The sequence below is a fragment of the Echiichthys vipera genome (assembly GCF_963691815.1).
Source record: "Echiichthys vipera genome assembly, chromosome: 1".
NCBI classification, from domain to species: Eukaryota; Metazoa; Chordata; class Actinopteri; order Perciformes; family Trachinidae; genus Echiichthys; species Echiichthys vipera.
Window position 1 is genome coordinate 36,509,146 of NC_139826.1, and position 17,187 is coordinate 36,526,332.

A 17,187-nucleotide genomic window follows, 5' to 3' on the forward strand; every position below is an offset into this window, starting at 1 on the left:
TGACTAGGCTGGGAACTGGAGGGGCGCCGGTTCGAGTCCTTGTGTGGACCATGAATGAAGCGTGGACTGGTGGCTGGAGAGGGGCCAGTTCATCTCCTGGGCACTGCCAAGGTGCTGTTGAGCAAGGCACCGAACCCCCATCACTCGCTCTAACATCTCTCCATTAATTGCACGTATATAGGTCGTGTGTGTGTGTGTGTGTGTGTGTGTGTGTGTGTGTGTGTGTGTGTGTGTGTGTGTGTGTGTGTGTGTGTGTGTGTGTGTGTGTGTGTGTGTGTGTGTGTGTGTGTGTGTGTGTGTGTGTGTGTGTGTGTGTGTGTGTGTGTGTGTGTGTGTGTGTGTGTGTGTGTGTGTGTGTGTGTGTGTGTGTGTGTGTGTGTGTTAAAAGAGTAATCGAATTTCCCCGTTGCGGAACTAATAAAGGTTACACTCCAAGTTACACTGACACTCCCAGAATAAATGCATAATAGTTTAATCTTCAGTCTTACAAAATTATCATAATTATTATTATTACAGCATCTGGTGGACCCGCCTCTGCCCCGCAGTGCGCATGCTCACACAGGGCGGGCCAAACAGTGGTGGTCGCCCACTCAAGGCAAACTTTTCCCACTGTAGTAAAGTTGACCGAGGGGCCGCTCCTTATCCTCACCAGCAAGGGGGAGAAAACCGAAAAGGAACACCGACGATCCGCGCACTTTTTTATTCTATTATCTTTTGGGTGTTTTCACTGTTTATTTCGCGCGTGGTCTCGTTTTAAAAGCCACCTTCAGGATCTATTTTTTGGGGGAAATAACGACGCGGGTGGATCCACAACAGCACCGCGAAGATGGGACGTTTCATGTGAGCTTTCAGCGTGTTTCACAGATTTACGGTACGTCTACACGGATACATGTGTTTTTATTCATCTTTAAATGGAGCGAAGTGTTTGAATTTAACGTAAAGCTTCGGTTCCGGTGTCGCCGTGGTTACCGCTCGCTGCCGACTCACGCGACACAAACATGTTTATCTTTTTTATAACAAGTTACTTTATGTGTGTATGAACGTGACGCTGTCCTTTGGGGTCAATATTCACACTTTGGGCCACAAACGTGTCAAAGTTGAACGCGAGCCGCCGCTTGTTCCGCGCCAAGGATTTTCAAAAAACTGTTTACCTGCGCGGGACGTTCCATCCACTTCCTCTTCGCTCCCATTGGCTGCTTCCCGGCGAAAGAGGGCGGGACCCGCTGCGTCATCGCGTCCGTTGGGAGCCGGCGATTCGTTAGAACACACGTCAGTTTAACCGCCAATCTCAATCCGGGGTCGTGATTAGATTTAAACCGAGTTTGTGATTTAAATCATTTTAATCTAAATAAATAAAACTCTCGGATTAATCTGCTTTAAAACGCATCGTTTTAGATCAAAGCTGTGTTTAAAAATGTGGAAACGTTTCACTGGAAAAACGGTAAGAAAATCACCAATAACTCGAATAATATTAATAATAAATCTGAAATGAATGAGCAACGTTTATGTACGTGACGTTGGATTAGCTAAACACACGTTTAAGGTTATTTTTGGATTAATATGGCGGAAAAAACACTATTATATTTGTCAAGTGTTAACGTTAGATAAGATACATTAATTACTCTTTTTTTACCCTTACTGTTAAAAGCATATTATAAGTTTTTATGATTAATTGATCTATAACTGTAAAATAATGCCCAATGTTAAGTAATATAATCCTTATTAAGGGATAAAACCAGATAATCCTGTCTTAGTCCCACAGTGGGGAGCAGTAAAAGAGGATAAGGCAAATAAAAGCCTCAATCACAGATGCAAAATATGATAAATAGCCTTTGTACACAGTGTAAAACAGTTAAAAACTGTGTAAATCAGTTTGTTTTTTACACTAAAACACAAAAAAGATGAACAGACCGGTAAAGTGTGTGTTCAACAAGAGCACAATAATTGTAAAGTAAGATTATAAAGCTTCTTTATGTAAAAACACAGGTTTAAGATTATCTTTTAATTAATACGGGTGCTAAATTACAATAAGGAAATAGGAAATTTATTTATTTTCTATGGTAAATATTGTGTTTTTTTGTGCTGTCTGTGCATAGTATAGACACATGCTTAGCAAATAGTAAAGAATGTGTAAAAATATGATATAAATGGAGTTATTCATTATGATTATTATATAGTAGTTAAAAAAAAGGGGGTAGGGTTGCATACAATTTTGCTTCTTCGTGTTTTCTTACAGACATGTGAAGTTAATATTGTGTTTTTGTTCCTTTAGCTTTTATTTTATTGTTTACATGTTAGAAATAAAGCATTCATTCATTTATTGTGCAAGTTTATATTTTTAAAGATGGAGCAAATGTCAGAGAGGATAAACCCAAGCTGTTAAAAGCATTTTCTAAAGTTGTTCACACCTTCCCTAAGATTAATTGATCTATAACTATACAATCATGTCTAATGTTAACTAATATATAATATAATCCTTATTTCATTCTTTTACTAAGGTGGAAAATGTTGACTACAGAGCTTGAACCTCAAACCCCGACCCACAAATCTCAGTCAAAGGTCAGTAAGTAGGAATAAATCTGAACGCTTGTTCACCATCTTTCATGTTATAGATCCAAATATACCTCAGGAGGAATGGACGGCACTTGGTAACCTTTCATTTTCTCCTTTTGCCGACTAGGACGATGGCTTTGTAGCTCCCCTGCTTCCGGTAAATACTCCAAATACTTTACCCGGTCAGTGTGCCGTGTCCGCGGACGAACAGCTGACCATGGGTCCCCTCACTACACCTAAAAAAGGGAGGGAAGGAGGCTCAGTGGACCCCTGGACGCCCACGTCCAACCTCAAAATGCTCATCAGTGCTGCTAGTCCTGACATCAGGAACCGGGAGAAGGAGCTGTGCATGGACGGTCTCGATCCTTCACAGGTAGAAAACAAAAACCCATCATTAACACACGATACACACTTCCTGACACGTGGAGGTGTGCGAATGAATGCATTTCTCATCTGTTGTTCTGTTCTCCTCCCGTAGGAAACTGAGAACGGAGAGGAGTCTGAGAAAATGATCAGCAGGAAAGAGAAGAGTCTGGGTTTGCTGTGTCATAAGTTCCTCGCCCGTTACCACGACTACCCAGACCCTGCTCTCAACAACGACATCTGCCTGGACGACGTGGCCACTGAGCTCAGTAGGTCCTCTCTCTCTCTCGACTGTGTGGTGTCATTTTAATCAGATCAACAACGCCATATCCATTTGTTAAGGTCGCAGTCGTCACCAGATATCAGGGCAGCAGCTGAACGTTGCTTTCATTAATATTTAATCTGTAAATTTAGTTTTAATCGCTCAGTTAATGACGTCTATGAGAGGTTGGTGGAGTCCAAACATTTACAAATAACTGCAATAGCAAATGTTAGTTTAGTTTTAGTTTTTTTTAAGTTTAGATAGTTTATTTAGAATATGTGAAAAAACAAAATGATCACACATTAACGGGCAGTCATAAAGAAAAGGAACAAAAACAGAGAAAAATAAAGGTACAATAGCAAAGTAAACTGAAAAATATGAATTCTGTTTACATATCCGAAAAGGAGTGGGAAGAAGTATAAACTTATTTAATTCCACCCCTTTTTCATAAATTTTACTGAAATAACACTTATTCTATCTATATATTAATAAAAACAACAATAATAACTTCCATTTGTCATTCTTCAATTATCCTTGTTCTATATCTAACAAAGCATAATTCTATTACAAAGATATTTATTACTAATATAAAGCTTCAAAGCACATTTGGTTTAATGATACTAATAATAATAGTAATCATAATCATCGTTGTTAAGTGTTAACCCCACTTAAAAGAGCTGCTTGCTTCAGAAAATTTAAACTGGACTTCACTCAATGACCGGGAATCAATTCTTGCTTTTCTCTCTTTTATTTTGAAAAGCTGTCGTGGCCAAAGCAGGTAAAAAAACCTTAAACACAAATGGATCAAGAAATATACCCAAATAATAAAACAGAACACAAGCTCAAATAATGAATTTTAAACGACTAGAAATCCATCTTGAGAATATGTAGAAAAAAACATATTTAAAGCAAACAAAATGAAATGAAGAGATTTTAATCGCTATTCAATAATGATTTTAACCTTTAACCTCAGCAGTTTGAAACTCCTATAAACACATATACGATCCATACTTTTAGCTTTTTAACCTCTTTAAGTCTTTTAAAACAATTTTACATTTTACACTTTGAACTATTTTAAAACCTACATGATTTTGAACGTGACACTTTAACCTGAACTTGACGACATGATTTACTACTTTTAAATTCACACATTTTAACACGAATTTAACTGCACAATTTACTAAACACTAAAATCAACACAAACAAAAGCTCACCAGCTCACAAGCTTTAAGTCCTGCCTAGCTTTTCCATGTCCAGCGTCTCTGCACTTCCACACACACCGCTCACTGTCCTCAGAGTGCCTCCTTCTGCTCCTGATCACTAAATCAACCTCACCTGGTGCAAACACACAGCTGCCCTTGAGCGGAGAGTCACACCAAGACCCGAAGCACTCGGACAGAGAGGGCGTGGCCTGCAGCTCAGCTCAACAATCACAATGATACCGTAATAGCTGCGGTAGTTTTGATACAGTATATGGTAATGGACTTGTACTTATAAAGCTCCTTTCTAGTCTTCTGACTACTCAAGGCGCTTTCACAGTGTTTGTCACATTCACCCATTCACACTGATGGTGGTGGACATCTATACACCATCTAATCTAACCATTCACACCACATTCACACACCCATGCGCAGCACAGGGAGCAATTCAGGGTTCAGTGTCTTGCCCAAGGACACTTCAACATGTGGGCCGGGGGAGGTGGAGATCGAACCACCAATCTCTCGAATGGAGGACGATCCACTCCTCCTCTGAGCCACAATATATCTGGATTCATCAGTAATTTCAACAAAATGACATAACATCTTACATTAAAGGTGATTTTGATTCCAATGTGCGGCCAAACAAAATGAAACACCCCTCTACCAACGCTGACTCTCAAATATGTTCCTCATTGGTCGTAGAGTTCATGTCACGTTTATGCTCATGCGCTAACGTGTGAGTTTGGGGCCAATTCACACACTCGAATTACAGAAGTATTTAGTTTGAATAGTACTGCATCAAATAAAAGTCTGGTTTTGTGACTGCTGTTACAACCCTGGCTCTCAGGTTGAAACAAAGGAGAGAGACACAGAGCTCTGAATATAATGTAGTGTTTATTTTACTAAACAACTGGAAAAGAACACAACGTGTGTGAGTATGGCATCAAATGGAGTGTGTTGTATATATATATGTATATAAACCCAACCACCAGAGAGTGAGAGAGCAGACTGACTGAAGCGGCCTTTTATTAATGAAGCCACACCCTAAGGTGTGGTCTGCTTAGGAAGGCCCACTGCTTCCAGGCTTTCCTGAAAGGCACTGATTGAAGCAGACAGTACAGGGACGTCACACTGCCTTAGTCGTGATACTAGTTCAATTATTAACGTGAGGCGTTTCCTGTTTTCTCTCCATCTGCACAGGCGTAGAACGGCGGCGCATCTACGACATCATGAACGTACTGGAGAGCCTGCACATGGTGAGCCGCTCTGCCAAGAACCGCTACACGTGGCACGGCCGCACCAAACTGGCCCAGACCCTGGCCATTTTGAAGCAGGTGGGCGAGGAGCACAGGTACGGCCAGCAGATGCTGCACATCCGCCAGCGTCTCCTGGACAAGGAGTTTGACTTTGACGGGGAGGAGAAGGAGAACGAGGAGGTGGTGGAGCCGGAGAGCGCCGAGCAGGGACAGAAGGAGCTCTTCTTTGTGGAGCTTCCAGGAGTAGAGTTCAAAGCAGGTGAGGAGCTGGAGCGCGGTGTGTCCTCTATTCCTCTAACTTTATATATAAATCACAAGTGCACAGCAGATCTACTAAGACTGGCTTTATGTATTTCCTGCGTTCCAAGTGCCTTACATATACTTTAAAATGTGTGTTAAAAGTGTTTAACTTCTTGCACATGCACTTGCGGCGCAGTAATCTTATTTTTAAACTCTCCGTTTGTCCCGTCCAGCCTCTGTTAACAGTCGGAAGGACAAATCTCTGAGGGTGATGAGCCAGAAGTTTGTGATGCTCTTCCTGGTGTCCAATCCTCGCGTGGTCAGTCTAGACGTGGCCGCCAAGATCCTGATCGGAGAGGACCAGGGCGCAGATCAAGACAAGAACAAGTTCAAGAGTGAGTACAGTCAGATACTCTGTACTCCACCCTTCCTGTACCCACGTGCTCGGGAGAATAGAAACATTCTAACATTACACAGCTGGACGCACACGTTTGGGCTGCAGGTGCTGTGTCGTGTGTGAATCTATCAGAATCTATTTAGTGTCTCTGTGTTAGCGGTGGATGATGTTGCTCTGTGTTTCTCGTGTTTGCAGCCAAGGTGCGGCGGCTGTACGATATAGCTAACGTGCTGCGGAGCCTGAAGCTCATCGAGAAAGTCCACGTGACAGAGGAGAGGGGGAGGAAACCGGCCTTTGAATGGGTCGGCCCCGAAGAATTCCCGCACGTCAAAGGTATCGCCAGACCTCTTTTCCCATTTACTTATATTTATATATGTTTTGGTCCACAATGAGAAGGAGTTCTGGTCTTAATGTTGAAATATATTTTTCCGTTTCTCTTAAGCAATAATTGCCAGAGCTGTTAAATAAGCATCTCCTTGTATCACAGTCTAAACATTAAAGTCTTTGTTTCAGATTTGGAGGACCCCGCGTCCAAATGCTCGACCAAGAAGAAAAGCGTGCTGGAGTCCCGTGCGTCCGTAAACAACTGTGCCAAAAACCTGTTTTCATCGCCCGGGGCCAAACGCCGCTTCACCCGCCACCCCTCCCTCATAAAGCTGGCCAAGAGCATTCAGGAAGACCGTCGGAAGATCAATTCTGCACCCAGCAGTCCAGTCAAGAGCTCCCTCAGTGAGTGCAGAAAATGTTTCTTCACACTTTACTTTGGTGGCGTATGTTTAGGAACGGCATGATGATACAACCTCCTCTTCTGCCCTCAGGCGATTCATCAAACACTGACTTCCCAAACAAAATGGCTCAACTTGCCGCTATCTGTAAGATCCAGCTTGACCAGGGCTCAGGGTAAGTTCGCTTCCGTTTAGACTTTCCAACCCGTTCGGGGTTCTTTAAATGAGCTGCGGGTGTGTTTGTCTATAAAATGTTGAGTGAGTTCTGTTTCTGCTCCAGGCGCAGAGCTGCAGATCCAAAGCCTGCTGCTGCTGCTGCCGTGAAGATGGACGCTGCTGCTGCTGCTGCTGTGCGCCAAGAGCCGACCTCCTCGGTTTCAAAGGAACCGCCTCAGGCCCTGTTACTAACTCCAACCCCGGAGACCAGAGTCAACACTACTGTCCACCTCACCCCTCACACGCCGCTGCCAGGCCTGCACGCGGGCCCCGTCGCTTATATTTCCGCACAGTGTTCGCCGCTGATCCCTGTCCTGTTACCTCAGCAGCGTGGGAGCAGCTCCTACGCCGTTTATTTGAACCCTTCTTCCCCGAGGCCGAACCCCCTGGTCAGGCCGCAGCCGACCAGCCTCGCCGTGCGCTCTATGACCTTTGAGGACAAGACCGGACAGAGCCCGACGGGCCAGTGTGCACTTAAGGGCCTGCCGACCTTCAGGGCATCAGACGCCAGCCCTTTGACGCTCAAGCGGTTACGTTCAGATTCAGCCTTAGAGAGCAGCCCCTCCAAAGCCAAGAGGACGGACCCCAACTTTAAGGTAAACACATAAATACTATTTTAGCATTTACATCTAAATTAAGAGAAAATTCTGATTGATTGAAGGAATGTTGGAAGTGGCGCGACTTTTGTAACTTCCTCTGCAAACATATGATATATATATATATGATATATGATAGATATACATATGCTGTTATTTATTTCTAACATACATTATTTCCCACCCTCTCCTGTAGGACACCTCTCCAAAACTGTGCGAGATCCTGCAGGCCCGTCTGAAAGCCCGCCGCGGCACCCTTCTCTCAAGTCGGCCCTCGCCTCGCGCCCTCCACCTGGACCCGGAGTTCGTCAACACCCCCGGCGGCACCGCGGCCAGTCAGACACTAGAGCAGAGCGTGGAGACCTTCCTGGACAGAGAGGACAAGACTGCGTACTCCGACAGCGAGGCGGGATTAACACCAGTCAGAGTCGTTCCTCTCACGCCAGGACAACTCCACGCCGAGGTAAACGCACAAACACAACGTTTCAGTTAACACCAGGGTAGCTTTCGGTGTGTTTGTTGATTCAACAGTGTGGCATTTATTCATTTGTCCAGACTTTAGTACCAGCCGGATACCTGATACCAATCTCCCAGCAGTCCCTCATCAGCTATAAGGAAATCCAAGGTTCGGGGAGAGAAAGCAACATCACGTCAACTCCCACTTACAACATCTACCAAACACCGACTGCAGGTACAAATGTCATGTTGTTTGGGGTCAAAGGGTGCACCCAGGTTTTGTCTTTTGTTCAAACGTTCATTGTGGAAAATGTTACCATTTTCAGATTTGCACTGCAGGTTAATAATTGTCATCATTAGTTAATGTGTTGGTTGATCAATCAGTTAGTTTGTCAGACCAACAATCAAAGACTGTTTTGCTCTTAAGGGCGCACTCACACTGTCCTTCCGCACCGGGCCAAAACCGTTTTACGGGTAAAGCCTAGTTCGTTTGACTAGTGTGAGTGCACCCGCTCCGCGGGTGCACTCACACTGCGGCACACTGCGGCACTCATAACTGCGGCCAGCTGGCCGTCCACGGCCCGTCTGAGAGAGGTGGGCTTTTGTAAAGCACGTTTGCACATGTACGAGCACGAGCGTGCGCACGTGTACGAGCACGAGGCCTACGACGGTTCTGACATAATTCATGTGCGCCTGTTCGGACATAGAAAAAAGAAGGAGGGGCCATGCGCGGACATTTAAAACAATGGCGGTGAAAGGTTCCGAGGTCTATGGAAAGATTTGTAAACAAAGCGACGCATCGCGATGACGTCAATCAATGCGTGTGACGTGTTACGGCGTGATGAGGTATAGGCAGCCAGAGGCATTTGCACGAGGCCCAGGCAGTGTGAGTACAAACGGGGCTGGGGCGCGGGGGGAGAGGGAGGGGGGGACAAGTACCCTAAAGCACGGGGCACGGTGCGGAAGGACAGTGTGAGTGCGCCCTGATAGTTGTTTTCTATAGTTTAACTAGTCTGGCAGTGGTCTTGTGTTTCTTTTTTATGGACAAGGTTTCTTCTCTTTGCTTTTAGGGCTGTGTGTCGGTGTAATTAGTCTCCGGTTTTCTTGATTTGTGTTTTTTTAAAAGCTGAAAATTCACTTTTCTTTAGTAACTAGTGTCTTTGGACGTGTTTTACCTTTTTATCTTGTCGCCAACAGGCTCCAGACTTGCCCTAGCGCAGGAGATTACACCCACCAGCGTTCGCATTCATAAACACGCTGCTGCCGTCGCCTCGCCACACACCGAGCAGACCCAACGCCTCCACAGCCCCAGCCCTGCCATCCTCAACTTCACCCTGCAGAACCTGGGCCTGATCTCAGGCTCCAGCCCAGGAAACACCTTCGCCGCCCCCCAGACCCCAGACTGTGTCAACGCCATGACCAGCCCGCTCGCTCTGCAGCAGAGAGGCATGGTCTTCATCAAACCCGTGTCCCCTGGGCCTCTCCAGCCGTCTGTGTCAGGGCAACCGATGGCCCTGTTCGGTGTACAACAGGTAAAACCAACAACCGTGTTTAATCACTAGCTTCACTGTCTTTTGTTGGAAGGAGTGGGGAACTTTCAGCCTCGGAAAAGGGTTGTGCAAGTCTAACTTTGTCAAATCTGAGGGCATTTCTAGGACTGTCAGGACAAACAATCAGAATAAAGCACCCCAATGATTCTGAGTAGTATCTTTTAAAATCTGATGAAGCCTCTTGGATGAGAGATGAAACGTCTTCCTCGACAAATAACCAAGTCCAGTTGCTTTTGACTGAAATTGCTTTGGGGATAACAATGACCTGAAAAAATGAGAACATCCACAGGCCTATCTTTTAAAAGTCTCTCCCAAGTGCCCCGACTGTATGGTGCAACGTTTAACATCAACTCGATTATATCAATATGATTATCTGGTTTCAGCTGCTAACCCTTGAAAACCCCTGAAAAGTACTTGGATTTTGATTAAAATGTTCCAAATGTAGATTATTTAGGACGTCAGGTCTACTTACAAGCAGGAAACACATTTTAAACATTAAAATTTTGTAACAAAACAAAACATTATCTTGGTTGTTTAAAAGCACAAAAAAACATCAGATGTAAACCCATTTCAGAACAAAGATTTGCAACACGTTGAAACTTGCAACTTCTTTCAGTGTACAGATCTGCAACATCTGAAACCTGCTAGTTCACACCAATGAGACGAGATGGTGTATCTTCTCCATAGCAACGACCCTTCCTCTCCTTGTTAAGTGTATAGCTCTCTCTCTCTCTGTCACTTTTTCTTTTTATCTCTTGCGCACTTGTTGAGGCTCCGACGAAAACTGTCATTTTGACCCGCTGACAGATTGGCTGTTGAAACAGGCGATGGGTTAAAAAGTTCTAAATCCAGCAGCTGGAGACTTGACAAGCTGAGTCAACAACGTTGGCCGGTTTGAGTCAAGACGAGACGGACCGGTTCACACCGCGTTCTGAAACGGTGTCATCTTGTCCCGGATCGTTCGTCTGAACTGGGCTTTAGGTGCCAGAAAAGCTTGAAAATACACCTTGAAATGCTCGAGAAGTGCTTTGACTTTGGAAAAAGGGGAAACTCTTGAGTGAGAAGGAAGTCTTGAAATTGCAATCCGCATAGAAGACTATGTTTTAAAACACACAGCTAAGTAACTGTTGGGTGATTTGGTTATTTATGCACTATTAGACACAATGAATTCTGCCATTTTTCATGTTCTGGTATGTTAAAAAGGGTCCGTTCACACCACAGTGCTGAGGTTTTGAGTTCTCTGTATCAGGACACGTCAGACCTCACTGTCAGCAGTTTTTCACATGACCTGCGTATTTGAGAAAAAGTCATTCCGATGAAAAACTGTCCGCAGTGAGGTCTGGATTATCCAGAGTAACGGGGATTATAGACTAACTCACTGCACATTGTCTTTCCTCCAGCCTCTGATGACCACCCCCAAAGGCACGGCGCTCCCCCAGCACAGCTTCTTCCACACCCCAGTCCCCCTCTCCCCTCTGGCTGCCATGGTAACCACCAATGGACACGTGGCCACCAAAACTGTTTACATCCCTCAGAGGAAGCTGGACGTCGCCACCGAGGACTCCCTGAAGGACGCCCTCCGATGACCGTGTGCATTGTGTGTGTGTGTTTAGGTGTTTGCGTTGTGGGTGGCTGTCTTTATATTTGATTTTGTTTAGTTTAGGTTAGCGTTTTTACATCTTCATTACCTCTGAACTTGTCACATCCAGTCTCATCACAGCTCTCTTGAACTGGTGGCCCAGTGGACAGATTTCAAACCAAGTTCACCAGAAACCCGCGGACACTGTTGTCTCGTCCATCGTGGCGCCGTTTGGGTAAAACGTCATGGAGGAGAATTCATTTTCCTGGTTTCTTTTTGGTCATTTCTGCTAACGTGGGTGATGTGAACGCCGATATCCTTTCTTTTAAATTACCAAGAGTAGTAAAAAAAAAAAAATCAACGCTATAAAGAGCAACACACTTTTGACTGAAAGGCAAATTTGAGAAGAAACACTGTCGATCAATCATTTTGTCTCCAAGTCAAAGCCGATGAGATGACTTTTGCACACGTGTACATGCTAACTGTTACCCCTGCTAATGCGATTGTTGAGGATATGTGAATGATTGTGCTTCGAAGACTAATCAGACATTTTGATCAGTTTAATTTATAAAGAAATGACCTTTTGTTTCTGATGTCCGATGAATGTTTAATGAATTTTTAATACATTTCTGGATGAACATCATGCGAAGTCGGTCTGTGTTTTGTCTGCGGGGACACCGGTAATTAGTACTGACATGAAGAGCTGATACCAACATCATTAGACGATCTGTATGAGTCAATTACTGACTACACTCTGCTGGACAAACTGCGTAATAACATTTCTAAATCACCCCCAGCATTATATGTTGTGTAAAAATGAATTATATATATATATATTTACATAAATGCTGACAAATATATTGGTCTGTTAAGAACAGGGCTCCTCCAGGTGCTGGAAATCCTCAAAAACACTTTGAATTTAATGTAAAGTGTTTGGATTTTGGGGGGAAAGGTGCTTAAAATGTAGGTTATAAGATGCCAACGTGTTAACCCTCTGTAGAAGGACGTCACACATCATAATTGTGGGTGTTTATAGCACAATAACGTCTAATTTAACAGGCTGAAGAAGTGCACCAAACAATATAGTGCGTGTGTGTGCTGTTTATAAGTAATACACCGCAGCTGTTATGTGCTGGAAAAGCTTGAAAATGCATCTTGAGGGGCGGCCTGTGGCTGTGCGGTTAGAGCAGTCGCCCCGTGTAGGAGGCTGAAGGTCCTCGAGGCGGCGACAGCGAGTTCGACTCCGACCTGCGGGCCTTTGCTGCACGTCTCCCCTCTCTCTCTCACCCCATTTCCTGTCTGTCCTATGTAATAAAGGCTTGAAAAACAGCCAAAAAATGATCTTTAAAAAGAAAATGCGTCTTGAAATGCTTGAATTTAGCTTTGGAAAAGGTGTAGGAACCCTGTGAAAAGTCCCCACCGGAGGTCAAGAACTCAGCAGGGGACTTTTTAGTACAGGAAACTGAGGAACGACAGAGCGTTGAACCAAGTCTGCGGATGTAGAGCTGAAAGGTCCTCGAGGCGACGGCAGCGGGTTCGACTCCGACCTACGGCCCTTTGCTGCACGTCTCCCCCTCTCTCTCTCTCTCACCCCATTTCCTGTCCTACGTAATAAAGGCTTGAAAAATGGTCTTTAAAAAGAAAATGCGTCTTGAAATGCTTGAATTTGACTTTGGTAAAGGTGTAGGAACCCTGTGAAAAGTCCCCACCAGAGGTCCAAAACTCAGCAGGGGACCTTCAAGTACAGGAAACTGAGGAACGACAGAACGTTGAACCAAGTCTGCGGATGTAGAGCTGAGTGACGCCACTTTTGCGTCACATCATATTAGATATTTGTTTTTATCTCGTGATGACTCAGCAGCTGGTTGGAGGCAAGGACACAAGGACTTTTCTGAAGTCTTGAGTCAGTGAACTATTCAGAGATGTGGGCACTGATTCAGAGGTTCTGGGACCAGGCTGTGTGATATGATTTGAACGTGGCATGAAATATAATATAATGAACACAATGTAGTTTGTAGATGATAAAATATTTTGATTTAGGAAACAACATGGTCTCTTCTCGGAGGTGTCCCAGGCACCAGCTGGGAGGAGGCCTCGGGGAAGACCCAGGACCAGGTGGAGAGGTTAGATCTCCACACTGGCCTGGGAACGCCTCAGGATCCCCCAGTTAGAGCTGGTTAATGTGGCCCGGGAAAGGGAAGTTTGGGGCTTCCCCTGCTAAAGCTGCTGCCCCGAAGACCCGACCCCGGATAAGAGGCTGAAGATGAGATGAGATGGGCTCTTCTCTGGGGACACCCACAGGCCAAACTTTAATTTGCCCCACTGCTGCCACACCTTTGATCCAGCTACAGGTGCTGGAAGTCCGTGAAATCAGAATCAGTAATACCTTAATAATCCCGGGGGGGAGGGTGTGTTTTTGTATCTCTCTATCTTTTAAAACACTTAAATTTGAGTGTGGTGTTTTCAAGGTTTGAAAAGGGCTTTGCATTTAAAATAAAGTGCTTGAAACTGCTTGACATTTATGTTGTATGGGATGGTGTATATGATTTACTAACACAGACAAGAAGGCCTCCATATTTGATTTGAGAGACTGACAACAGGATTTAATGACTTTTTTTTTGTATGAAAATAACTTTAGATGATCATCATGACCCAAAGATCGTTCTTTCGCGGGTACAAGCGGCCGAAATGTGTTTCCTCAGGAGGGGGGCTGGAGTCTCCCTTAGAGAGAGGGGGAGAAGTTCAGCATCCGTGAGGAACTCGGAGTAGAGCCGCTGCTCCTTTGTGTTGAAAGGAGCCAGTTGAGGTGGTTCAGGATCATCTGGTAAGGATGAACCCTGGGCGCGTCCAGCTGGGAGGAGGCCTCGGGGAAGACCCAGGACCAGGTGGAGAGGTTAGATCTCCACACTGGCCTGGGAACGCCTCAGGATCCCCCAGTTAGAGCTGGTTAATGTGGCCCGGGAAAGGGAAGTTTGGGGTCCCCTGCTGGAGCTGCTGCCCCCACGACCCGACCCCGGATAAGAGGATGAAGATGAAGATGATCAACAGATGATTAAAATAGTTTGTGACTATATGTCTGTCGAGTTAATTTACCTGTCTCAAAACATCACACTTGTTGTTTATAGGACAATAACAAGTAGAATAATAGGAACACTGAGTATCGTGTATATAAATATATAGTTTACCACGGCTGTAAGATGCTGACATGACAAAAGCACGACAAAATGAATGATTGTGCTTGAATTGGACTTTAGAAAAGGTGCAGGGACGCTGTATTTTGCTTTGCTGTGATCGTCCCAGTGTGGGCTAAAGCACTGTGTCCGCTTCATGCTTTGAGTTCCTGTCATATATGTCCATAATCCTGGAACACGGCGTGCGACCGGCTCTCTGCGGGCAGCTGTCAGCTCTGTTGGGAGTTCCCTGCGTCTGCCCGTGAGTCCAGAGCAAATGCTGTGCAGTGGCTGATGTGCGGGGCAGGCCCCTCTCAGCCTGCGATGAAGGGTCAGAGGGCTCCGCTCTGTCACCAGTTATTTTAGGAGGATACTTTCATCCAAGCGTCACCGGAGGTCGAGGGGGGGGGGGGCTGTGGTGATGGCGAGACGGACAGTATTTAAGCCGCCCGGGGAGCATCCACTGCCACGTTTGGAGGCGAAGCACAAAGGCGTGGATTCAAGGTAAGGACCCATCTCTGTTGTAGTGAAGCTTCCTGTTTGGAGTTGAGAGGTGAATTAAAACACAGGGGGGGTGTGGTTGACTAATCTTAGTTTAAAGTGATGGAATTACATTTATTTGATCAACTTATAATTTTTTTGTAGTTGTTTTGAGTCTTTTATATTCTTTTTATCTCTTTGTAGTTGTTTTGAGTCTTTATATGGTTGTTTTGTCTCTTTGTAGTTGTTTTGTGCCTCTTTGTATTTGTTTTGTGTCTCTTTGTATTTGTTTTGTGTCTCTTTGTAGTTGTTTTGTGTCTCTTTGTAGTTGTTTTGTGCCTCTTTGTATTTGTTTTGTGTCTCTTTGTAGTTGTTTTGTGTCTCTTTGTAGTTGTTTTGCGTCTTTATATGGTTGTTGTGTGTCTTTTTATGGTCGTTTTGTGTCTCTTTGTGGTCGTTTTGAGTCTCTTTATAGTTGTTTTGAGTCTTTTTATGGTCGTTTTGCGTCTCTTTGAAGTTGTTTTGAGTCTTTTTATGGTCGTTTTATGTCTCTTTGTAGTTGTTTTGCGTCTCTTTGTAGTTGTTTTGAGTCTCTTTGTAGCTGTTTTGAGTTTCTTTGTAGTTATTTTGTGTCTCTTTGTAGTCGTTTTTAGTCTTTTTATTGTTGTTTTGAGTCTTTTTATGGTTGTTTTGCGTCTCTATGAAGTTGTTTTGAGTCTTTTTATGGTCGTTTTGTGTCTCTGTAGTTGTTTTGCGTCTCTTTGTAGTTGTTTTGTGTGTCTTTGTAGTTGTTTTTAGTCTTTTTATTGTTGTTTATTGTCTCTTTGTATTTGTTTTGTGTCTCATTGTAGTCCTTTTGAATCTCTTTGCAGTCCTTTTGTGTGTCTTTTGGGTAATTCTTCGATAAGTTAATTAAATATTTAAAAATGCTTAAATTGCACACACTTATAAAATGAAAATAACAATAATTATATTTTAACTTTAAGGCAGATGCAATGTTGTACTGTTGTACTTTTTCTTCTTTGACCATCTGCAAAATTCAATAGAAAATGTGTGAAAATAAGAAATAAAATGATTTGCAGTAGTGTTTGATGATGGAGAGGCAGTAAAGTCTCGGTAAAGCCTCCTAGAATACCACATACCAGGCCTGTGAGGTGACGGCAGCCGCTGATACCAGCAGGAAGTGGAATGTCAGACACAAAGGCCAGACGGACGGACCCGATGAGTCAAAGTGAGACGGGAACCATCCAATGATAAGGACGTACGAGTGATGAAGAGCTGAGTGCTTCAGTAGAAAGAGGATTTAAACCACCGCACGTGATAAAAGACAGCAATACAGCAGGTCAAGACGTGGGGCGGAGGGTCAGTCAGGGTTTCAGGGTTTAATCATTGGCCTCTTCACTTGGTTTTCTCAATTCAAAGGAAAAACTGTTGTGATTAAAGATTAACTCTCACTTGTTCTTTGTCTTCCAATAGTCCTTTTGTGTCTCTTTGTAGTTGTTTTGAGTCTTTTTTATGGTTGTTTTGTGTCTCTTTGTAGTTGATTTGAGTCTTTTTATGGTTGTTTTGTGTCTCTTTGTAGTTGTTTTGTGTCTTCCAATAGTCATTTTGTGTCTCTTTGTAGTTGTTTTGAGTCTTTATATGGTTGTTTTGTGTCTCTTTGTAGTTGTTTTGAGTCTTTATATGGTTGTTTTGTGTCTCTTTGTAGTTGTTTTGTGTCTTTTTATGGTTGTTTTGTGTCTCTTTGTAGTTGTTTTGTGTCTCATTGTGGTTGTTTTGCATCTCTTTGTAGTTGTTTTGAGTCTTTTTATGGTTGTTTTGTATCTCTTTGTAGTTGTTTTGAGTCTTTTTATGGTCGTTTTGTATCTCTCTGTAGTTGTTTTGTGTCTTCCAATAGTCATTTTGTGTCTCTTTGTAGTTGTTTTGAGTCTTTATATGGTTGTTTTGAGTCTCTTTGTAGTTGTTTTGTGTCTCTTTGTAGTTGTTTTGTGTCTCATTGTGGTTGTTTTGCATCTCTTTGTAGTTGTTTTGAGTGTTTTTATGGTTGTTTTGTCCCTTTGTAGTTGTTTTGAGTCATTTTATGGTTGTTTTGAATCTCTTTTTAATCTTTTTATCTCTTTGTAGTTGTTTTGAGTCTTTATATGG

At 43.7% G+C, this 17,187-nt stretch overlaps 2 protein-coding genes across 3 annotated transcripts in view; both read left to right on the plus strand.

The window, feature by feature from the left end:
- Positions 1–692: 692 nt before the first annotated feature.
- e2f8 (E2F transcription factor 8) lies at positions 693–11,399 on the plus strand (the record flags this gene model as incomplete). Its single annotated transcript, XM_083920544.1, has 14 exons — positions 693–871; positions 2,499–2,559; positions 2,681–2,926; positions 3,032–3,185; positions 5,578–5,892; positions 6,107–6,268; positions 6,466–6,603; positions 6,784–6,999; positions 7,089–7,170; positions 7,276–7,807; positions 8,004–8,270; positions 8,363–8,498; positions 9,461–9,795; positions 11,214–11,399. Exons 2-14 carry the CDS (start codon positions 2,506–2,508, stop codon positions 11,397–11,399), a joined length of 2,823 nt encoding a protein of 940 aa, XP_083776670.1. The 5' UTR covers positions 693–871; positions 2,499–2,505.
- Positions 11,400–15,044: 3,645 nt separating this feature from the next.
- csrp3 (cysteine and glycine-rich protein 3 (cardiac LIM protein)) overlaps positions 15,045–17,187 on the plus strand; it is a 9,635-nt gene continuing 7,492 nt past the window's right edge. Inside the window, exon 1 of one of the 2 annotated variants that reach the window (XM_083913992.1) lies at positions 15,045–15,066. The gene's annotated coding sequence lies outside the window, so the exon portion shown is untranslated. Of the gene's footprint in view, positions 15,067–16,376; positions 16,405–17,187 lie in introns of those variants that run through there. The other variant, XM_083913993.1, reaches the window with a different exon arrangement.